General features: G+C 41.7%; 1 protein-coding gene across 1 annotated transcript in view; it reads right to left on the reverse strand.

Moving 5' to 3' along the window:
* Window positions 1–25,000, reverse strand: part of LOC135091031 (discoidin domain-containing receptor tyrosine kinase B-like) — a 229,432-nt gene that overhangs the window by 60,328 nt on the left and 144,104 nt on the right. Inside the window, exon 6 of the mRNA XM_063988350.1 lies at window positions 975–1,212. Within this exon, the coding sequence (XP_063844420.1) occupies window positions 975–1,212 (238 nt within the window). The remainder of the gene's footprint in view (window positions 1–974; window positions 1,213–25,000) is intronic.

Here is a 25,000-nt window from a genome sequence, read left to right on the forward strand (position 1 = left end):
ATGTACACACACACACACACACACACACACACACACACACACACACTCTCTCTCTCTCTCTCTCTCTCTCTCTCTCTCTCTCTCTCTCTCTCACGGGCCGTCAGCGCTGTAATCCGGCCATCCATCCCACATCTCACGCCCCTTAGCATCCATCACCAGCCCGCCTGTGCAGAATCAGGGGATACACATAGTCCTGAAAGGATCCCCCGTCACGCCCATGCCCGCACCACCAGGAACCCCACCAGTACCCCCCACCAGTGACACCAGTACTACCTCCCTCCCTCCCCCAGTTCCGTTCCTTCACTCAGGTATGTTGTGAGTCCAGTAAGAGGTGACCCGTGGCTCCTGGCGTGTTCCCAATTGAGAAAATGGGATGTGTTGCAAGGCACTGGTATATATATTTCGTTCTCGGGTTCCGTCTAGCTCTGATGCCGCCGTTCTGCTGTGCTATGGCGAGTGCAAGGCAGCGTAGTGGTTTTCAAGTGCACTGGGTTCGAATCTTGGTTTAAGGTTCGAGGTTAGAAAGGAGCGTCAATGTCCGTGGTTAGGAAGGGCATCCACTTGGGGTTACGGTTCTCAAATACCAAATCTTTCGTTAGGTGGCGCTGTCCTAGCTGGCCCTGATTCATCAAGGGAACTCGTAGGTAAAAGACTGAGGAATAAATAACGAAAAATGTCTCCAGCTCTAATGCAGGTTATAGGGAAGTGATGAGGCGCCTACTTAGTGAGTTACTAAATTGTGTGGGGAAGGCATCTCAAGCCATGGGAAGGCGAGGTCACCACGACTATGTAAACCAACGGTAATACAGAGAAAGCAAAAGTGATGAGCAATTATCTGTGTCCTAATTTAACGTCCTGGTCCTTACCTTGTCCGCCCAGCTGGGGTGAGGAAGCAAAAATTACCTAGCATAAATGTACTCTAACCTAAGTATAACCTAATCCAACCTGAACTAACCAACAAAGACAGTCCTTACCTTGTTCGCCTTGCTGGGGTGTGCCGAGTAGAAGGTGAAGTCTGCCATGCCGGGGCGCCAGTAGCTGAGGGTGTACGCGGGCGTGTACTCCTGCCCCTGGCCGTTAGCGTGGCGTCCCTGCGTGGCCACCGCCGTCACCAGCCGCAGCGCTCCTAGGTCCACCTCAAGCCACTCCTTCTGGCACGAGTCCACCATGGAGCGAGGGCACCACGCTCCACCGCCACCCTCCACGCCCAGCCTGCGTCAGGAGGGACACGGGTTAGGACACTGGGAGGGAGGATTAAAGAGAGAGAGAGAGAACTAGATAGATTGATAGATAGATAAGAAAGTAGATAAGTAGATAGATAGATAGACAGATAGATAGATGTACACGCAGACTCATTAGTAGGAAGATGGATGAATGGATGGATGGAAAAATAGATAGGTGGATACGTAGAGAGATAGGTAGACTGAAAGATAACCAGATAAACAGATAAATAGATAGATAGATAGATTGATAGACAGATAAACGGATTGAACAGATACAATTTAATTACTATACCTTACATGGCAAAATATGGTAATGTACATAATAAAATACAAAAAAATACGTTGAAATACATTTAATAAACCAACTGGGACACACACACACACACACACACACACACACACACACACACACACACAATAATCCAACATGAGGTCGCTTTGGGTACAAGTTTCCTCTTCTTCCTCTTCCTTCTTCTTCTCCTCCTCCTCCTCCTCCTCCTCCTCCTCCTTCGCCTCCTTCTCCTCCTCCTCCTCCTCCTCCTCCTCCTCCTCCTCCTCCTCCTCTTCTTCTTCTTCCTCCCCTTCCTATCCCCCTCCTACAAACATCCCCACACCCTCCTCCTCCTCCTCTTCTTCCTCCTCTTCCTATCCTCGTCCTACAAACATCCTCACACCCTCCTCCTCCTCTTCTTCCTCCTCTTCTTCATATCTTCCTCCTACAAACATCCCCACACAAACACCAAGATCACACACACACACACACACACACACACACACACACACACACACACACACACACATAAACCACAACACAACCCAAGAGACATAATATCACGCACCTTAATTCCACACACGCACACACACACGCACGCAAACTGAATCAACATCACTCCTTGTCCGGGGCGCGTGACGGGACAAGGGGCACCTATCACACCTTCACGGGGAGGGGAGGAGGGTGGGGGGCGTGGGGAGGGTGGACAGAACTGCAGCAAGGTAAATATTGTACAACTTTCTTGAATAACCAAGTAAAGGTGAGATGAAGGGAGGGAGGGAGGGAAGGAATGAAGGAAAGAGGGAAGGAGGGAAGGATGGAGAGAAGGAATGAAAGACAAACAAGAAAGGGTAAAGATATGGGGATACAAAGAGAAAACAGAAGGAAGGAAGGAAGGAAGGAAGGAAGGAAGGAAGAAGGGAGAGATGAAGACAGGGAGAGAAGGAGAGAATGGACTGTAAAATAATAGAAGGATAGACATATATAAAGTGACGGAGCGGAGGAAGGAAGGAGGGAACGAGAGAGGGAAGAAAGAGGGAGGGAAGGAGAAAGAGATAAGAATGAAGGAAATATAAGACAGATGGATAAATAAGAATAAAGAAATATGAAGGGAAGGAGGGAAAGGAACTGACTGAGAAAGAAAAGGAAAAACCAGAAATGAGAGAAAAGATAAAACAAAGGAGATGAGGAGGAGGAGAGGAAATGAAAGAAAGGTGATGATGAATAAAAAGTCGGAGGTAAAATAAAGAAAAGAGAGAGAAAGAAAGACACGGAACAAAAGGCGAAAAAAAGGAGAAAATGAAAAAAAGTAGAGAAAATAGGTAAACCAAAAAAAAAGGAAGAAGGGAAAAATGAATGAAGTGGAAAGATAAGCCATAAAAAGATAAACAGAAATGAGTCGGGAAACAGGAAATGCTGGAGAGATGAACAAAAAGAAAAAAAGTTAAATGAAATAAGAAAAAAACAGTAATTTCATAGTAAAACGAGAGAGAGAGAGAGAGAGAGAGAGAGAGAGAGAGAGAGAGAGAGAGAGAGAGAGAGAGAGAGAGAGAGAGAGAGAGAGAGAGAGAGAGAGAGAGAATCAGACCGGAAAAATCACAAAAAAAGAAACGAAGTATTGTCAAACAGGAAATAAAAGAGGAGGAATAAAACAAGGGAGACAGAGAAAAGAGAATAATTTTTTTTCCATTGTGTGGTGACAGAGAAATGACAAATGGAAGAGATGAGAGAGAGAGAGAGAGAGAGAGAGAGAGAGAGAGAGAGAGAGAGAGAGAGAGAGAGAGAGAGAGAGAGAGAGAGAGAGAGAGAGATTAAAGAAAATGGGAAAACATAAAGTGAACACGAATTAACGAAGCGAAGAAAGACGTGAATAATGAAGACAAAGATAAATGTGGGAAGAAAGAAAAAGAAAAAAAGAGAAGAAAAGAAAAAAAGAAGTAATAAAAGAGAAGCAATAAAGAGCGGGAAGGGAATAACCAGAGGGAATGAGAAGACAATGGAAAAAATTAACGTGTTTGAATATTTTAATACTTACGAGGAGGAGGAGGAGGAGGAGGAGGAGGAGGAGGAAGAGGAAGAGGAAGAGGAAGAGGAAGAGGAAGAGGAAGAGGAGGAGGAGGAGGAGGAGGAGATGAACACGATCAAAAACTACTAAGAAAAGATAAAAGAAAAAAAAAAAGATAGAGACCGAGGAGGAGGAGGAGGAGGAGGAGGAGGAGGAGGAGGAGAAGTAGGAGGAGGAGGAGGCACACTATCACCAAATCAGTTAAAGCCAACTTTCCTCTGGTGTAGAAAATAAAGAAACAAAAAATGAGTGGAAGTTACAAAGACAAGATTTAACAAACTTTGAGGTGCCTGAGTCTGATCCCCCCCCTCTCTCTCTCTCTCTCTCTCTCTCTCTCTGGACGTTGCCCAATTAATACCGGAAGCCCTAAATTGGGATAATCTGAGAGCGAGAGCGAGAGAGAGAGAGAGAGAGAGAGAGAGAGAGAGAGAGAGAGAGAGAGAGAGAGAGAGAGAGGCTGGAGTGTGCAAGGAGAATTTATAGCAGACCTGGAGCAGATAAAAGGAAGCAATGGAGTTTACATATAATTATGGATATTGACATTTTCCTTATGGATGTAAGAGAGAGGGAGAGAGAGAGAGAGAGAGAGAGAGAGAGAGAGAGAGAGAGAGAGAGAGAGAGAGAGAGAGAGAGAGAGGAAGAGAGAGAGGGAGAGGTGAGTGTGAAATATCCAATGAGGGTCTGGAAGCACTAGAGGCTGGAATGATAATGAGGAGAAGGAAGAGGAGGAAGAAAAACAAGGGCCAGAACAAGAATAACAAGAACAAGTAGAACAAGAATAAGAACAAGACAAAGAACAAGAAGAATAACAAGAACAAGAACAAGAAGAACGAAAATAAGAAAAAGAACAAAAGAACAAGAACCAGAGGAAGAACAAGAAGAATAACAAGAACAAGAACTAGTAAAACACATATGAACAAGAACAACAATAACAACAAGACCAAGAACAAGAGGGAGAACAAGAATAACAATAACAGATAGAACAAGAACAAGGAAAAGAGCAAGAAAATTAACAAGAACAAGCAGAACAACAACAAGACAAGAATAACAAGAACAAGAACAACAAAGATAACAATATGAAGGTGCCTGGAAATGTCTGGAGTGTGTCTTAATGGTAATAGTGTTTGGAACTGTCTGGAAAGAGCTTGAATGCCACTGAATATCCCTGGATGTGCCTGGAAATCGCTTGGATGTGTCTGGATATGCTTGGATGTGTCTGGATATGCCTGGAAGTGTCTGCAAAGGTTCACACGTGACTGGAAGATGCCTTGATACTTTTAGATTTGTCTGGAAAGTACTTGGACATCCCTGGAAGTCCCTAAAGGCATCTGGAAGAGACTACTTTCGTCTAGAATCTTCTGGAAGTAACTGGATATTACTGGAAGGTTTCTGGAAGTTCTTGAATGTCCTTGGAAGTGTCTGAAAGGCGTCTGGAAGGTGTCGTTGACTGGAAGAAGGTCGCACACAGCTGCCTCGGTACCTCAGTAAAGCACTTAATATTTTTCCCTGTGGCTGAGATACTGAAGTCCTTTTTCTCTTCTTTTTTTCCAGGATTTAAACTTTCTTCCAGTTTTCCTTCACCTCTGCCCTTTGCTGGCATTTTGAAGGGTTTTTTTCTTTTTCTCTCAAGGGTTAGAAATTTCAGGCCCTTATCTTTCACTTCTGCCCTTTCTTTCCCTCGTTCCTTGCAAACTACAGTTCTGTAGCTCTGTTATATATATATTTTTTTTCGTTTCCCTTCACCTCTGCTCATTCCTTCCTTCGTTCCTGTCGCTCATGGTCTTGCAAACTATAATTCTGCAGTTGTATCACGTTTTCTTTTTCTTTTTCCAAGATTCAAGCTTTCCTCCCATTTTCCTTCACCTCTGTCCATTCCTTCCTTTGTTCCTGTAGCCTATGGTCCTGGAAACTGACTCTGCAGCTATGGTACGTTTTTTTCTTCCCTTTCAATATGGGTGACTGTATGGTTCAAGACAAGTTATAAAATTATCTCTCTGTATATCCGTTTCCCTCACTCTCTCGCCAGTTTCCCCTATAAAAAAAATGTGAAAAATAAACGTAAAAGAAAAAAAGTAAAAGGAAAAACTAGGAATTACCCAAAAGACCAGGAGAGAGAGAGAGGGAGGAAAAAAAAGCTATTTAATCTCAAACAGAGAAATAAAAGTAAATGAAGAAACTGGAACTGATACAGAAGACCATAAGGAGAAACTAAACTACTTAATTCATGACCTCATTCCCTTACACACACGAGAGAGATCAAAATAAAAATAAGAACAAATATCATAGAAAATGGATAACGAAAATGGAGCAACCAAGGAGAGAAAGAGAGGAGATACTTAGCTATTAAATTTATCACCTCATTCTCCTAAAAAAAAAAGAAAAAAACATTAATATATTCATCCTTGCAGAGAAATAAAAGTAAAAATAAGAACAAATATCATAGAAAATGGATAACGTAAGCGAAGGAAAGGGAGAGAGAAAGGAGATACTTAGCTATTTCATTTATCACCTCATTCTCATAAAAAAAAAAATATATATATATATATATATATATATATATATATATATATATATATATATATATATATATATATATATATATATATATATATATATATATACGAAAATAAAATCATTCTTGGACTCCACATTAAAAAATAAAAATAAATAAATAAAAATAAATAAATGAGAAAAATATTAAACACCACAGAAAACGAGAAAGACAGGAGACACTAAACTACTTAATTTATCACCCCATTCACATATAATTACCCTTACAGAGAAACAGAGAAAAAAGAAAAAAAAAAGAAAATGGACAAAGAAAACCTAGCCGAGGGGGAGAGAAAGAGAGGAGACACTGAAGTAATCAATTTATGGTCTCGCCCTCTTTAAAAAAATAACAATAATAATAATATAATGATCCTTACGTTCCAAAATATAAATCAAGAAAAAGAAAATCATAGAAAATGGATAAGTAAAATGGAGCCCAGCGGGAGAGAAAGAGAGGAGATACTGAGGTATTTAATTTATGGCCTCATTCTCTCTCTCTCTGGCGCTGGTGTAGGAATGGGCGACCGCGTCCCTGAGGTCATTAGCAAGGGCCAAGGGGCGGCCAGAGTCAACAGGGACGCCTCCTCTATGCCTCAGGGACAAATATTTAACCAGAACAGTTTTCAAAAAAATGCACCAGTTACTTACGTGAGCCTGGTGACTTAACACGTGACTTAAGGGAGCGTGGGCTTTCGTACGTTTTTCACTGGTATTGTTGTACTTTGTGAAAACTTAGATAACTGTAAATATACGAATGTAAAAAAAGTTTGTATAGATGCTGAAGAGACACAGAGTTTAAAATTAAGGTGTAACATAAAGGAACGTTGGTTTTCGTAGACTTTTTCACTGGTATTGTTGTACTTCGTGAATATTTAGAGAACTGTAAACTGAGGAATGTAAAAAAAGGTCTGTATTGACACTAAAAAAAAAAAAAAAAAAAACGCAATTTTGAGAGTTTTGAATTATTGTGACTTAAAGGAACGTTCTTTCTCGTACTTTTTTTTTTTTTCACTGGTATTGAGAGCACGGTAAAATGATGATGATGATGATGATGATGATGATGATGATGATGATGATGATGATGATGATGATGATGATGATGATAATAATAATAACAATGGTTTCTATTGGCACTAAAAGAACTAACTGAATATTTAAATAATGATGTGACTTAAATGAGCGTTGGCTTTTAATACTTCTCTTCATTGGTATTGTTGTACTTTGGGAATATTTAGAGGACTGTAGAAAAGATGCATAAATGAAATGATTTGTACTGGGACTGAAAAAAAAAAAAAACATACACACAAGTTTTAAAGATTAGTGTTGTTTATTGCTCTTGTTGTGCTTGGTAAATATTTAGACAACCGTAAAAAAGTAATGAAGAAAAGTTTGTATAAGCTTTTTCAGAATTTTTAAAGTCAATAATTAGTGTTTTTTTTCTTTTCATACAAAAAGAATAAAAAAAAACATGGAATTTAGAGGACTTTAAAATTCAATTATTACTTTTTCTCTCTTTTTTTTTTTTCTTATCACACATACACACATTCACAAAAAAAGAATTTGGAATATTTTAAAAGTCAATGATTAATGTTTTTTTTATGAGTTCGTGTGTGTGTGTGTGTGTGTGTGTGTGTGTGTGTGTGTGTGTGTGTGTGTGTGTGTGTGTGTGTGTGTGTGTGTGTGTGTGTGTGTGTGTGTGTGTGTGTGTGTGTGTGTGTGTGTGTGTGTGTGTGTGTTTCTCTCTCACTTTCTCTTTCATTTTTTCTTTCTCCCCTTTCCTTAATTTTTACCTTCCTTCCCTCTCCTCCATTCCTCCAAGTTATGTTTTTTTTTTCTTTTCTTCTTTCCTTCGTTTTCTTTCCTGTGAGTGACCATCGTTTCTATCCCTCTCCATTTCTTTTCTTCTTCTCTGTACGATTTTTCCTGTTTCCTCCATTTATTTTTCCCTTCCTTCCCCTTCACTTTCTTTCCTTCTTCCTTTAACTTCCTTTCTCTCCATCCCTTCTTCTTCCAACTTTTTTTTTCTCTCTTTTGTTCCTCTACTTTTCTTCAAGAGATTCCAGTGATTCTGAAAGAGAGAGAGAGAGAGAGAGAGAGAGAGAGAGAGAGAGAGAGAGAGAGAGAGAGAGAGAGAGAGAGAGAGAGAGAGAGAGAGAGAGAGAGACTATACGAGCATATAAAGAAGATTTAATGACAATGACTTAGCACACACACACACACACACACACACACACACACACACACACACACACACACACACACACACACACACACTCACACAAATCTAAACAAAAAGTAAAAAAGAAAAAGAGAAAATGCAAATAACCCGCAAACTCATAAAACAAAAGACTAAAACAAAAAAAAAGGAAAAGAGGAAAAAAATTAGGGAAAAAAATCTTAGACAGGAAAGTTGAGCGGTCACTGACACTGAGAATTTTTTCCTCCAAGTCTTTCTTTCCCAGTACCAATTATTTTTTTTTCCCTAGAAGGACGGAATGAAGGAAAAGAAGAAACCAGTGGCGGGAAAAGTTAATTGAGGAAAAGGAAAATAAAGAAGAATGAAAAGAGGAGAATGAAAGGAAGGAACTGAAATAAGTAATAGGAAAAAAAAGTAATTGAGAAAAAGGAAGAGAAAGAGAGAGAGATAGAAAGAAATATAAAAAACAAGAAGGATGGATGGAAGGTATTGGAATAAGAAGTAATAGAAAATATGAAACAGAGAAAAATTAAGACAAACAGAGAAAAGGAAAGAGGGAAACGAGAAGGATGAAGGAATAAGGAAAAAAAAGTTAAGGAAAAGGGAGAAAAAAACACATAATGGAAGAAGGAAACGAGAAAGATGGAAGGAAGGAAGTGAAAGAAATTATAAGAAAAGAAGAAGAAAGAATGAAAATAATGAAGAAAGAAAGAAATGAAGGAAGAAGGGAAAGGGAGATAAGAGAAGGGAAAGGAGAGAGAAAAGGAGAGATGGAAGAAAAATATCAGAGGGAATGGAGACAAAAAATAATTAAATCGGGGAAGGGAAAAAGAGGAAAGAGGGAAAAGGGAAGATGAAGAAAAAGGAAGAAGAGAAGAAATAAATGTAGGAGCATTGTTAAGTGAAAGAAGATTGGAAGCAAAGAAGATTAGGAGAAGTTGAAACTAAAAAGCGGAAGGGAAGTGAGCAAGGAGGAGGAGGAGGAGATGCAGTCAAAGGAAAAAGAGACAAAGGGAGAGAGATGATGGAAAGGAAACTTAGAAGACAGAGAGAGAGAGAGAGAGAGAGAGAGAGAGAGAGAGAGAGAGAGAGAGAGAGAGAGAGAGAGAGAGAGAGAGAGAGAGAGAGAGAGAGAGAGAGAGAGAGATCCTATTTTCTCCTTCTTATACAAGACGAGAAATGAAAAATATAAAAAAACAAAAGCAAAAAGCAAAAAAAAGATATGAAACATAAAATGAATAAAATAAAATGAAAAAAACGATAAATAAAATACAAAATAAAATGAAAAAAGGAAAAAAATAAATAAAAATACGAAAGAAATTAAGAATCTAATGAAACAAGAGTGGAATTTATAAACCGAGAGAGAGAGAGAGAGAGAGAGAGAGAGAGAGAGAGAGAGAGAGAGAGAGAGAGAGAGAGAGAGAGAGAGAGAGAGAGAGTAAAAAAAAAATAAAAGGTGAAAGAACACACAGAAAGGATAAAGAGGAAGTAACAAAGAAACATGATAAACGATTGAGGATATAGCGTAGACCAATTAAAAGCTATGAATGAGAACAGGAGAGGAAAGGAAAGGAGAAATATAAAGAACTGAAAAACACGAGAATAACAAAAACAAAAGAGAAGAGAAGAAAAAAAGACAAAAAAGACAAGGAACGGAAGAAGAGAAAAGCGAAAAAAAGAACAATTAGAAGGAAGAAAAGAAAAAAAGGAAGAAAAGAAAAGAAAACAGACGGGAAAAGAGGGGATGGGATAGGAAGGGAAGACAGAAGAAAGGAAAGGGAGAAAATAAAGAGAAATAAAGGCAAGGGAAGGAAAGAAAGGGAGGAAAATTTAAGGGAAAGGAAAGGAAAAAGAGAAGAAAAGGAAAATAAACGAGAAGAGAAGGAAAGGAAAAAATGAAAAACAGAAGAAAAAAGGAAAAATAGACGGAAAAACAGAAAAAAAGAAAAATGAAAAAGAGAAAAGAAGGAAAAATTGATGGGAAAAGAAGGGAAGGGAAAGGAAGACAGGAGAGGGAGCGTGTCGTCACCAGAGGGCCCTTCATCACCAAAGGGTAAGAGGAAGGGAAGTGGCGGCGTCTCCTTGGGGAGGGAAGGAGAGGAGGAGAGGGAAAGGAATGGCAGAGAGAGAGAGAGAGAGAGAGAGAGAGAGAGAGAGAGAGAGAGAGAGAGAGAGAGAGAGAGAGAGAGAGAGAGAGAGAGAGAGAGAGAGAGAGAGAGAGACGAAAGAATAATAAACTCCAGAAAGGGATACGAAAGGAGGAGGAGGAGGAGGAGGAGGAGGAGGAGGAGGAGGAGGAGGAGGAGGAGGAGGAGGAGGAGGAGGAGGAGGAGGAGGAGGAGGACACGATATGGAGAGGAAGAAATAATTCACTTTAAAAAAAAAATGAAGACACTGAAAAACAACAGATTTTTTTTTAATTGATATACACTTTTATATCAAAATTCTTCTACTTTTCACAATTAAATCATCTGTAACCATAGATTTTTTTTCCATTTTTTTGTTGTACAGATCCGGAGCTGCATTAAAAAGATAAAATTTTTCAACAACAAATTTTTATCTGATAACAGGGATGTATTCTTTACTTCAAAAAGAACCATAATACAAATGTAATATAATCTTTTGAGTTCCTTGGAGTGCGGGACAGATAATAATCATAATTCACTTTTTAAAAATGTAGACACTTAAAAACAACCCACATTTTCGATTGATATGGCAGGAAGAGGAAGAGGAGGAACAAAAGAAAAAGAGACAAGTTGAGGTTTTCAAGAAGAAGAAGAAGAAGAAGAAGAAGAAGAAGAAGAAGAAGAAGAAGAAGAAGAAAATAAACGCACTTTATAATACAAACTAACCAATAAACACAAAGATTTGAACATAATACACAAAAATTACCCTTCCTCCTCCTTCTCCTCCTCCTCTTCCTCCTCTTCTGCAGGCTGACGTCGAGGTCCCTTCAGCCTCGCCGTCAGCAGCCTTACATCAATGAAGTATTGATATGGTCCTCCCACTCCTTCACGTCCTCGGCTCCTTCACATCACTCCCCACCACTACGATGGCGCTAAACGGCTCACTCATAAACACAGAATACCGCACATGCCCCAGACGCACCTTGACGTGTTACCGGTCTGCCTGTGAGGTATTTTGGTTCTCCTACTGTTTTTTTTTAACGGAAATGTGTAATTTTTTAAAGCAATGGGGATAATGACCAGGTGTACATTTAGTTTATGAGTGAGAAGGGGAAAAATATGTGTGCTTTTACATACGAAGAGGAGAAGAAGGAGGAGGAGAAGATGGAGGTGCAGCAGGAAGAGGAGCAAGAGGAGGAGAAAAGGAAAAAGAAGGATGATGGAAGAAGAGTGAGGAAGGAAAGATGAAAGGAGAGGAGGAGGAGAAAGAGGAAAGGGGAAGGAAAGAAGGAGGAGGAGGAGGAGGAGGAGGAGGAGGAGGAGGAGGAGGAGACAGTACTGACAGAAAAGCAAAGAAGAAGAAGAAGAAGAAGAAGAAGAAGAAGAAGAAGAAGAAGAAGAAGAAGAAGAAGAAGCTTGACTTTTTCTTTTTCCTTGTTTCTTTTCCTTGTTTTTTCTTGTTTTCCTTTTTTTTAGTACTTTTTTAAACTGTTCGCTGTTTTCTTTTCTTTTACTTTTCTCTTTTGTTATCATATGTTCCTCCATCCCTTCCCCTCTCTCTCTCTCTCTCTCTCTCTCTCTCTCTCTCTCTCTCTCTCTCTCTCTCTCTCTCTCTCTCTCTCTCTCTCTGCTCCCTATAATCTAATACTCGCGGTACTAATAAAATTCCTGGCAATATTACAAGGAGGCTAAATCTTGGGCATATTGTACATTTTTCCATTGCTCCTCGTGTTTTTAAGAAGCTGCAAAGATTGTGAGGGAATATTTCACAGGTATTTCTTATTGCTGGTGTTATCACGTCTTGGGGAGGAGAAGGCTCAAAAGAGAGAGAGAGAGAGAGAGAGAGAGAGAGAGAGAGAGAGAGAGAGAGAGAGAGAGAGAGAGAGAGAGAGAGAGAGGGAAAGGACAGAAGGAAAGGAATGTTATGTTTAGAGTGAATGATGAGACTGACAGACAGACGCGTGCTCACATACATACACACACACACACACACACACACACACACACACACACACACACACATACAAGGCACTCAAGTGGAATGATCCGTGAAAGGAAGCGAGGAAGGAAGGAAGGAAGGAAGGAAGGAAGGAAGGAAGGAAGGAAGGAAGGAAGGAAGGAAGGAAGCAAGGAAGGAAGGAAGGAAGAGAGGAAGGAAAGAAAGAGTTAGAGAAAATACACGACTAATGTAAAAAAAAAAGAAAAAAATGAAAAAAGGACAAGAGAAATCGAGTAAATATCAGAGAGAGAGAGAGAGAGAGAGAGAGAGAGAGAGAGAGAGAGAGAGAGAGAGAGAGAGAGAGAGTACCCAATTCCACATACTCTCTAACACCTTTCCATTAATGGGACTTAGAAAGACATCCTAAAAAGAAAGATTTTTTTTTTACCCTCTTCTCTTCCTCCCAACCTTCCCAGTCCATATAGGAGAGAAGATAGAGTGTGGGCGCAGCGAAAGAGGGGAGAGGGAAAGAGAAAGAGAGGAGAGAGAGAAAAAGAGGAGGGATTGTGGGGGAAACAGGTGAAAGGGAGGAAAAGTTTTGAGTAAGAAATCCACTATTTTTTCTTACGGCTATGGAAAAAATGGAGGAGGAGGAGGAGGAGGAGGAGGAGGAGGAGGAGAAGGAGTAGGAGGAGGAGGAGGAAAAAGAGAAAGAGAAAGAGAAGTCTATAACATTTACTCGCAAAAAAAATAAATAAAGCGTTTAACAGTTTCTCTCTCTCTCTCTCTCTCTCTCTCTCTCTCTCTCTCTCTCTCTCTCTCTCTCTCTCTCTCTCTCTTGGGTGTAGTACATAAAATATTGAAGTAATTAGTGCTTAGTAGAGTAAGTGCAAACAAATTATATTGACACACACACACACACACACACACACACACACACACACACACACACACACACACACACACACACACACACACACACACACACGGTTCCCTTTCATATAAAATGCAAACAATTAAAACTACCCATTGATATCCCCTTTAATCTAATCCACCGTAGGGCACATTTTTTCCTATTTTTCCTCTATTTTCCCTATTTTTTTCCCACCTGTCAGTGACCATGATATTTTCCCCATTCTTCACATCATCTATTTGTCCAAAGGGGAAAAATGGATTAATTCTGAAGGATATTTTTTTTCCTCCTTGTTCTCTTTGTCCCTTTATTTCCAGAAGCCAGATGTGTACGAGAGGGAAACAATGGTGTGTGTGTGTGTGTGTGTGTGTGTGTGTGTGTGTGTGTGTGTGTGTGTGTGTGTGTGTGTGTGTGTGTGTGTGTGTAAGGATCGCCAGTGAGTTATGGGATAGACCATTACACACTTTTGCTCGTCATCCCACGATTTATACCAACAGCGTGAGAGAGAGAGAGAGAGAGAGAGAGAGAGAGAGAGAGAGAGAGAGAGAGAGAGAGAGAGAGAGAGAAACAGACAAACACAGACAGAAATGGGAGATAAATTACACCAAAACAACACACACACACACACACACACACACACACACACACACACAGATAGCCACACTCCTCCCCTCCCCCTCTCCACGCACTCTCCCCCTCCCCAACACACACACTGAGACATGTCCTAATTTCCTTTTCCTGACGTGTGACTGAGCTACGTCTTGTCCAGCGCTGATCGCCTCTCCTCACCCTCACACCCTTCCCCTACCCAGCCTTGTCTCACTCTAAACGTATTTTTTTCCAGATTCAGCTTAAAAAAAATGCTGACGTTTTCCATCCCAGAATTTTTGTATAATATAGATATGTTCTTTAGTTAGAGGGGAGACGTTCTTCATGTGTCAAATATTCTTGTATGAACTTATAGAAACGTTGAAGAGAGAGAGAGAGAGAGAGAGAGAGAGAGAGAGAGAGAGAGAGAGAGAGAGAGAGAGAGAGAGAGAGAGAGACTTTATTGATTGATATATACATTTTAGATCAATATTGTTCTTCTACTCGTCATGTTTTTAAGCAGCTTTTGAGAAATTCATGTAGCTTCGCGCCTAAGACGATTAACTAAAAACAAAAAAATAATAAATAAATAAATCACGTCTTTCTCTATTTTTGACACTGAAAATACATAAACAAAAGTATTAAGCCTTTATTTCAAACACAGAAAACATCCACTTAAAATCATTGTTACACAGGCGCTAAATTTACAACACAACAAAATGCCACACCTCAAACCCGTTGCGTCTGAGTGCAATATACAAACACAATACATCATTTTCTAACACTCTCATCTCAAGCTGCATAAATTTCTCACCTAACACAACTTCCTTTCCAGAACATCCTTTCTTACCATGCCCTCTTACAAACACTGGCCATGTCTTGTACTCCTCCGTGTACCTCAGTATTTCAATTTACCCTTCGAAAAAATCCACCCAGGTTGACTATCACTCCCCAGGAACACGATCACCCATAATACACTGAAATACAGGTGCTTCTTGCGTGTTTAGTGTTATGAATACCTGGGTTGGTTGTTGGCTTTGCTCTCTTCGTTTCTCTAGATGGATGGGTGGATGGCAATTGAGATAGACAGGTAAGAGAGAGAGGGAGAGAAAAAGGTGTTAATAGGGAAGATGAGACAAAGGAGGAGGGAGGGAGGAAAGGAAATAAAAGACGAAGAGGTAAGCGTGAATGAAAAAAAATAACTAAAGAACGGAAGAGAATGTGAAAGACGGAGAAAAGAAGGAAAAACTAAAATAAAAAGTAAAGAACGAGAGAGAAAATGAAAGACAAAGACACAAAGAGAGAGAGAGAGAGAGAGAGAGAGAGAGAGAGAGAGAGAGAGAGAGAGAGAGAGAGAGAGAGAGAGAGAGAGAGAACTAATACTACAACTACCACTACCACCGCCACCACCCCTCCTCCTCCTCCTCCTCCACGTCCTCGCTGTATCAACAATAACAAGCGTAACATCTTTGCAGTTTGAAGCCGAATTTCTGACTGCGCGTCAACGTCACAGCCTCTTGAAGCCTTGATAAAGATTGATGCCTCCTCCTTCTCCTCCTCCTCCTCCTCCTCCTCCTCCTCCTCCTCCTCCTCCTCCTCCTCGCTTATTGGATAACTGAATGGTGATCGTGTCCGCGGCCGTGCGATGAGATCCTATTGTCCTCCTCCTCCTCCTCCTCCTCCTCCTTCTCCTTCTCATCCTCCTCTTTCTCTTCTTCACATCTTCTCAATCTCCTCCTCCTCCTCCTTCTCTCCTTCTCACTCTTTGGTTCAAGTCTCCTCCTCATCCTCCTCCTCCTCCTCCTTCTCCTCCTCCTCCTCTTCCTTCTTGTCCTTCACGTCTTCGTCCTCCTCTTCCTCCCGTGTCAGTCCTTCACTCTTTCCCTTAACACTTCTCCTCCTCCTCCTCCTCCTCCTCCTCCTCCTCCTCTTCCACCACCTCCTCCTCCGCCTCATCTTATCATACTATGTTCGGATCCAAGGCTTTCTCTCTCTCTCTCTCTCTCTCTCTCTCTCTCTCTCTCTCTCTCTCTCTCTCTCTCTCTCTCTCTCTCTCTCTCTCTCTATGTCCAGTGAAGTGCAGAATAGTGACAAGCTCAATTCTAAACCTTCAGTCTTCCTTTACAAGTGTGTGTGTGTGTGTGTGTGTGTGTGTGTGTGTGTGTGTGTGTGTGTGTGTGTGTGTGTGTGTGTGTGTGTGTGTGTCAGTGTGTGTGCATGTCAGTGTGTCAGTTCCAATTTCTGTTTCGTATGGCAGTGAACGACAAGTACTGGTAGTGTGTCTCTGAGAGTTGGGGGTGAAAAAAGAAAACGGGAGACGAGTCGTGGATGTTTTGGTATTGTAATGGAAAACGAGAGTTGCGTAAGTCTGGAAAAGTACGTTATCCGAGTCTGATTACATTTTCTTTTATTTCGTTATTTATTTATTTATTCAAGGGGAACTAAAATTGTCTAGTTTATGTCTATTTAATTTCCCTTTTTATTTATTTAGTGGGCTGGTTACTTAATTTCTTAGTCACTTTATTGATTAGTTTGTTCATTCATTAGTTAATTAGTTACTGTGTTAATTTGTTAGTTATTCTTTAGTCTCCCCTTGTGGTTAGATTTATCACTTAATTTGCAGTTCAAGACTTTAAACCATATCAATTTCTCTGCTGATTTCTTTAATTTGTTATTTTAGTTCTTTATTCTAAACGAGAGAGAGAGAGAGAGAGAGAGAGAGAGAGAGAGAGAGAGAGAGAGAGAGAGAGAGAGAGAGAGAGAGAGAGAGAGAGAGTGACGGGGTGTGAGAGTGCGTTTAGTGGAGAGGAGTGATGGGGTGAGAGAGAGAGAGAGAGAGAGAGAGAGAGAGAGAGAGAGAGAGAGAGAGAGAGAGAGAGAGAGAGAGAGAGAGAGAGAGAGAGAGAGAGAGAGAGAGAGAGAGAGAGAGAGAGAGAGAGAGAGAGAGAGAGAGAGAGAGAGAGAGAGAGAGAGAGAGAGAGAGAGAGAGAGAGAGAGAGTGACGGGGTGTGAGAGTGCGTTTAGTGGAGAGGAGTGATGGGGTGAGAGAGAGAGAGAGAGAGAGAGAGAGAGAGAGAGAGAGAGAGAGAGAGAGAGAGAGAGAGAGAGAGAGAGACGGAGAGGGAGACAAGAATGATTACCTTTCACGGTGAAGTCATCAAAGATACTTCACGACACCTCATCTCTCTCTCTCTCTCTCTCTCTCTCTCTCTCTCTCTCTCTCTCTCTCTCTCTCTCTCTCTCTCTCTACACGCTTCACTGCCCCCGTCTCTTCGTCACCACTTCAGTATTTCTCTTTTTTTCTTTTTTTGTCTATTCCTTTTAACATTTCAAATCTCCTCGTTGATTTAGTAACGATAAATCTTTCTTCTCTCTCTCTCTCCTCTCTCTCGACCATCCTAGACCACACCAGACTATCTCAAACCATCCAAAATTCACTGCAGACCATCCCAATTGCTATTTAATCCCTTGTATCGTGGCCACAATAATTCAATGACCATCAGGGACCATCCAAAACACCCAAGACGATCCCAGACCATCCCAGACCATCCCATTCGCTACTGTATCCATTGCATCTCATTGTACCTCTCCCCTTCGCCCTCCAGGGAGTAAATAATGCAAGGAGTGGGTCTAAAATTCATGTATTCTATGGAGCTTCTGTTTTTAGGCCGCCTGAGAAATGGGCCACCTTACTCCGCGTGTTTCTCCGTCATTTTTTTTCCTTTTCTCGTCGTCTTCTCGCTTCGCTTTTTCTGGTACTGAGAGGTTGTGGTTGTGAGGTGACTGGGTGGTTGGTTCTTTCTTAGGCTGGGTTTGTTTGTGTGTTTGTTTGTTTGTTTTATTGGTTTGTTCGTTTGTCCGTGTTTTTATTTTTTTTTCAAGGTTTTTTCCTCTGCGGTGACTGAGCGCCTGGTTCTTTCTCGATTTCTCGTTTTCTTTCTCTTCTATCGAGTTCAGTTTTATTTGTTTTATTTTATTCTATTCCTTTTTACACAGTTCTCTGATTTTCTTTAAGACATTTTAAAGACTCCTGCTTAACGTAAAATGCCTTTCCACTCATTTATTCCTGCAATTTTGTTTTATTTATCGGTACAAAGCTGAGATTTTTTTTTATTTGTCATATTTCTTCGAACCGTAAACAAGAGGGCATCAGGATTAAAGGTTCACAGACAAGGGATTGTAATAAGTTCTACAGAGACGCACACGACCTTTGCGTCAATTCAGGAGGACAAATATTACCAGGGAAGTAAAACAGGTGAAAATTATCAATATATTACGAAGATAACAAGAACATAAGAAATAAGGGAAGCTGCAAGAAGCGACCAGGATTACACGTGGCAGTCCCTGTATGAAATATACCTACCTATTTCCACCTATCATCCCCATCCATAAACCCGTCTAATCTTCTCTCAAAGCTCCCTAATGTCTTAGCACTAACATGACAACATCAACAACATCAACAATAAAGTCACACAGGTGAAAATTACCTTCGTCAGCTTAATACTCATCTCTACACGAGGTCGATGTTTCTGATGAGCAGCTTCCAATTTCCCCTGTCACCTGCCATGTTTGTATCTAGTCTCTCCTCTCCCATGTCACCTTGTATGCAGTCTTTCCATCTAATCTTGGGTCTTCTTCTCCTCCTCCTCCCTCCTTGCACTTCCATATCCAGGACTCTCCTCTCATCACTTGCTCCATCCCTTCTCATTACGTGTCTGTGCCAGCTTAACCTTGCTTCCTGTGTCTTCGGAATCTCTCCCACCTTCACTGTTCCTCTGATTCTTGTATTGCTGATTCTGTCCTCCCTCGTCACCCCACACATCCAAAGCAATATCCTCATTTATGCTGCCTCCATCCTCTTCTCATTTACTTTCTTCACAGGTAATCTCTCTGCTCCATACGTCATCGCTGGTCTCACCTGTTTTGTAAATCTTTTCCTTTAATTTCACTGGCATTTTTCCTGTCACATAATACCGCTGATACATCCCTCCAGCTCCATCCCTCCAGCTCCTCCCTCCTGTTTAGATCCTTCTAGTTACTTACTTATCTTCATTGCCTTCTACTATTATGGTAGATCCCAAATACTTGAAGGCACTTACTCTCTTCAGCTCCAGTCCACCTGGCTTGACGCTTTCACCTCTATTCTGCTCTTCCTCTGCACACTTCATATATTCTGTCTTTTTTCTACTTCTTCATCCCTCAACCCTCCAGTGCTAACCTCCACTCATCCAGTCTTTGCTCCATCTCTTCTTTTGACTCACCCACTAAAACATCACCATCTGCATACATCAGGTCCCACGGTGTCCCCATTCGTACGTCCTCAGTCACCACGTCCATCACAATGTTGAAGAGGAAGGGACTCAACGCAGAGCCCTAACGCTGCCCCACCTCCACCCCAAAGCTGTCTGTCGTGCCTACTCCACTCTTCACCCGTGTCTTGACTTGACACTCCTATACATTTCCTTCACCAGTCTTGCATATTTTCCGGCACCTTCCTCTCTCTCAGCCATCTCCACAGCTCTTGCCTCGGTATTCTGTCATAGGCCTTCTCCAGGTCTATGAACACCATATGTAATTCCTTCAGTTTTTCTCTGTACTTTTCAGCCACTTGCCTCAATATAAATGCTGGGTTTGTTGTTCCTCTTCCAGGCATGAAACAAAACTGGCCACTGGAAACCTTAACCTCCAACCTTAGGCTCTCGTTCATTACCCTTTCCCGAACCTTCATCGTTTGTGATAGTAATTTAATTCCATGTTAGTTTCCACACTCTTGAGCATCTCCTTTCTCCTTGACTATAAGTACCAGCACACTCTCCCTCCACTCATCTGGGATATGTTTCTGCTCCTCCATCTTGCACATCAACTTCCATAGTAAATCCACTCCTTCATCTCCCAGGGATCTCCAAGCTTCCACCGGGATCTCATGCGCCCCGGTTGTGTCTTGTTGTTGTTCATTCTTTTAACAGCTTTTACGACTTCTCTCTGTGGTCCTCTTGTCAGTGCTGGATATGGTGAATTACTTGGGTTCTCCTCATTCAGCAAACCATCAAAGTACTCCTTCCATCTCTCCTGTATCTTCCTTTCCTTGGTATGACTCAATTTACATCCTTTATCTGGTTCACATGATTTGCGTCCTTTGTTGCCTCCTCCCTATTCCTTGTTCTTCTGTATATCCTGTTCTCTCTCTCGAGTGTTTCCGGCTCTTCATACAATTCATGACAAGCCTCTGCATTCGCCACTTCCACTGTTTTACGTGTAGCCTTCTTCGCCCTTCAGTACTCCATCTTATCCTCCCTTGATCTGCTTTGTTCCTGCTGCTTTCGTTTCCTTTTTTTTCTTTCCAGTGCATTCCTTACAGCTTCCCTCCGCCACTATTCTCCTCTTGGTGTGCGTGGCTTACCCGATGTTTCTCCCAGCCCTTCTCTTGCCACTTCTCTCATAGGTGGAAATGGTCTACATATTACAAAACAGCGGACTTTCAACATTCACAAAATAAAATGATTTGAATAAGTTTTTTTTTTTTGTTTTTGTTTTTAAGAGGCACGCTCGAGTTTTGAGTCAGTTTAGGAAGATAAATACTACCATGAAAGTTATTCATCATCAAGGAATTTACGCAGGTGAAACTTGTCAATACCTTACCAAGAAAAGAACACAATTTAAGAGATTCACAAAACAAGGGATTGAAATAAGTTTTTAAAGAGACACGCTCGAGTTTTGAGTCAATTTAGGGCAGCAAATGTTATCAGGGAAGTTACAGAGGTGAAAGTTATTTATACAGAGGGCCAAGTTACGGAGGAAGGACTTGCCTGGAAAGTTAAAACGGGCGGAAGTTTAAAGGGAGTTAAGAAAGAAAGGGTTGTGTTGCTCTATAGGCCTCTCGCTTTTTCATAGGCTGTCTCTGAGGTGTGTCTGTTTGTGTTTGTGTGTTTCAAGATGTGTGTGTGTGTGTGTGTGTGTGTGTGTGTGTGTGTGTGTGTGTGTGTGTGTGTGTGTGTGTGTGTGTGTGTGTGTGTGTGTGTGTGTGTGTGTGTGTGTGACAGACAGATAGATAAACAAGGAGATAGACAGAAAGCTAGACAGACACAGATAGATATGAAGATAGATAGACAGGTAAACGGATAGACAGACAGACAGACAGACAGCTTCTCAGCCTCACACAAACCTGCCCCACACGTGTCTGCCCACACGTGAAGGTCCAAATGTGGGATGCAGGTAACATTGAGATTAATCAGAGTGAATCACGAGAGAGAGAGAGAGAGAGAGAGAGAGAGAGAGAGAGAGAGAGAGAGAGAGAGAGAGAGAGAGAGAGAGAGAGAGAGAGAGAGAGAGAGAGAGAGAGAGAGAGCCAAAGTAAACAAACTGAATGAAGAAAAACGAAGAAATAAGTGAAGGAAAGGAAGAGAGAAGAAGAAAAGAAGGAAAGGAAGAGAGAAGGAGAAAAGAAGGGAAGGAGGGAGGGAAAGAGCATAGAAAGAGAAAAGAAAGTACGTAGGAGAGAAGAGAAGGAGGAAAGGAGGGAAGGTAGGAAAGCACGTAGGAGTAAAGGAGAGAGGGAGAGAAAGAGGGAAGAAGGGAGAGAAGAGCACATAAGCATATATTTACCTTGAAAACTGCGCCGGGGAGGAAGGCAAAAGGGAGACTAAGTTTTAAGGGAGTTTTAGGGAGTATCTTCATCTCCTTCACTCATCTCCCATGCTATCCTCTCATCTCCACCTGCTTACAACCTTACATCATCTCCTTTTAATCTCCCACTCTCTCTCCTATTCTCCCTTGCTCATCTCCACCCAGCATCATCTCCCTTATAATCTCCCAAGCTTCCCTCTTATCTCCCTCACTCATCTCCACTCATCTCCATTTTCTCCACCTCATTACAAGCTCAATACTGACAAATTATTTGATATTGTCACTAAATCTCTCTCTCTCTCTCTCTCTCTCTCTCTCTCTCTCTCTCTCTCTCTCTCTCTCTCTCTCTCTCTCTCTCTCTCTCTCTCTCTCTCACCGCAGACTCAAATATTTGCGGTAAATAGTCTTAAGAATTTGTTCCCCTTTTTAATTAAGCTTGAACTTGAGTATATTTGGATTGGTGTAACTTTGTGTGTGTGTGTGTGTGTGTGTGTGTGTGTGTGTGTGTGTGTGTGTGTGTGTGTGTGTGTGTGTGTCTCTCTCTCTCTCTCTCTCTCTCTCTCTCTCTCTCTCTCTCTCTCTCTCTCTCTCTCTCTCTCTCTCTCTCTCTCTCTCTCTCTCTCTCTCTCTCACACACACAATTTTCTCACACACACACAATTTTCCAGTCAGTATTTTCCCTCTCCACTTTTTTCCCTCACGAAGTCTAGCAAAATTTCTTCCCTCCCTCCTCCTTTACCTCCGTCAGTGAGCCTCTTCCCGCCCCCTCTCCCCGGCCTCCTCCCGCCCATTTCCCGCCCGTATCTCAATGGGAGGCGATCTACATGGCCAATTCCTGAAGGAGGGAGGGAAGAGGTGGCAGAAGAAGGCGTGAGGAAAGAGAGAGTGAGAGAGAGAGAGAGAGAGAGAGAGAGAGAGAGAGAGAGAGAGACAGAGAGAGAGAGAGAGAGAGAGAGAGAGAGAGAGAGAGAGAGAGAGAGAGAGAGAGAGAGAGAAGGAAAAAATAAAAAGAGAACGTGTTTGGAAGATGGAGAGTGTAGGTGAGGGCGGAGGAGGAGGAGAAGGAGGAGGAGGAGGAGGAGGAGGAGGAGGAGGAGGAGGAGGAGGAGGAGGAGGAAATGAGGAAGGAAGGAAGTGGAAGAAAGAAGGAAGAAAGAAAAATAACGCGAACATGAACAACAATAAAAAACAAGAAGAAGAAAAACAACAAGTGTGATAAAAAAGAGTAAGAAGAAGAAGAGAGAAAAATAAAAAGAAAATGAGCACATGAGATTAAGAAGAAGAAAAGACACAGGTCACAAAAATAAACTAAAAAAAAAAAAGAAAAACGAAAGAGAGAAAGATAGAATGAAGACCAGAGAGAGAGAGAGAGAGAGAGAGAGAGAGAGAGAGAGAGAGAGAGAGAGAGAGAGAGAGAGAGAGAGAGAGAGAGAGAGAGAGAGAGAGAAGAGGAGGAAAGGAGAGAGAAGGAGTAGATCTTTCCTTCAATCCTTCAATCTCCATCACCACAAGAGGGAAGGAAAAGTTTGAAGTATTTGAAAGGAAAAAATGAAAGGAGGAGGGAAACTTGTGGGGAAAAACAAGGAAGAAAGAAAGGGAAAAACGAGGAGAAGGAGAGAGGGAGCGGGAGAAAAACATACATGAAAATACTTGAAGTGAAGGAGGAAGAAGGAAGGAAAGAAGAGGAGGAGGAAGTAGGAGGAAACAGTGAAAGGAAACAATGAAAGAGAGAAAGAGAAAGGGAAAAAAGGCAGTGAAAAAGAGGAAAAAGGAAGAAAGGAAAAATGGAAAACGTGAGGGGAATGAGAGAGAGAGAGAGAGAGAGAGAGAGAGAGAGAGAGAGAGAGAGAGAGAGAGAGAGAGAGAGAGAGAGAGAGAGAGAGCCTGCCTTACTGGTTATCTCTCCTATGTACACCCCCTCCCCCCTCCTTCCCCCATTGTATGCCCCTTCCTGTCCTCATCAGCTCTGTCAACTAAGGAGGAGGAGGAGGAGGATGAGGAGGAGGAAGAGGAAGAGGAAGAGGAAGAGGAAGAAGAACAGATAATAAATAAATAAAGAAAAGAAACAAGGTAAAAAAGAAGAAAGAAAGAAGAAAAGAAAAAGAGGCGAATAGTTACATAATTACAAAGAAAACGAACTAATAAAGAATAACACAAAAGAAAACGGAATAAAAAGCACACAGAAAAAAAAGACAAACTAAAACAAAACAAAAAAATAAATAAAATAAAAACTTAAAAAAAGAAAAGCAAGAAAAACAAGGCTAGATTTTTTTTTTTTTTTTTTTTGTCTTCATGTTCTGAAAATAATGAAGTTTTACGCGCATTTCCCGACCTGAAATTTGATCTCAGAGACCCACAGGCGGGAAGACAAGGGGCGGGAAGACAGAGAAAGGAGGACTGGGGCAGGAGGACTGGAACGAAAAGACTGGGGCGTGAAGATTGGGGCGGGAAGACCGGGGCGTGAAGACCGGGGCGGGAAGACCGGGGCGTGAAGACCGGGGCGGGAAGACTGGGGCGGGAAGACTGGAGCGAGAAGTCTAGGGCGGGATGACTGCGAGAGGAAGACTGGGACGAGAAGACTGAGGCGGGAGGACTGGAGAGGGAGGATGGGGCGGGAAGACTGGAGACTGGAGGACAAGAGCAGGAAGATACGTGAAGGAAAACAAAGGAATGGAGGACACAAGAGGGAAGAGAAAAACTGAATGACACAGGCGGGAGGAGAAAGACGGAACAACAAAGACGGGAAGATACGAACTGGAGGTCAGAGAGAGAGAGAGAGAGAGAGAGAGAGAGAGAGAGAGAGAGAGAGAGAGAGAGAGAGAGAGAGAGAGAGAGAGAAAGCCAGAAACCAGCACTGGGATTGGCTACGTGAGAAGACAACCTTTAAATCACCTGCAGAGGAGGAGGAGGAGGAGGAGGAGGAGGAGGAGGAGGAGGAGGAGGAGGAGGAGGGGGAGGAGGAGGAGGAGAAGGAAAAGGGAAAGAAGAAGGAGGAGGAGAAGGAGGAGGAAGGGAAGGAGAGGAATAGAAAAGATCTTGGAGAGGACAGAACTGAGAGAGGAAGGAAGGAAGGAAGGAAGGAAGGAAGGAAGGAAGGAAGGAAGGAAGGAGGGAAGGAAAGAAGGAAGGAAGGAGGAAAGGAAGGAAGAGAGAATTGAATGAGTGACGGATTAACTGCATGCATCCTATTAGTATCTCTCTCTCTCTCTCTCTCTCTCTCTCTCTCTCTCTCTCTCTCTCTCTCTCTCTCTCTCTCTCTCTCTCTCTCTCTTTTACTTCATTTCTTCATTCACTCATTCATTTATTCCTTCTTTCTCTACTTCCTCTTTTCTTTTGTATCCTCTTTTATTTATTTATTTTTTTTATTCATTCTACTTTACTTTAATGTGTGTGTGTGTGTGTGTGTGTGTGTGTGTGTGTGTGTGTGTGTGTGTGTGTGTGTGTGTGTGTGTGTGTGTGTGTGTGTGTGTGTGTGTGTTGGTTTTCCCCTTTCACTGATCGTTAG

The sequence above is a fragment of the Scylla paramamosain genome, chromosome 36 (assembly GCF_035594125.1).
Source record: "Scylla paramamosain isolate STU-SP2022 chromosome 36, ASM3559412v1, whole genome shotgun sequence".
Taxonomy (NCBI): Eukaryota; Metazoa; Arthropoda; class Malacostraca; order Decapoda; family Portunidae; genus Scylla; species Scylla paramamosain.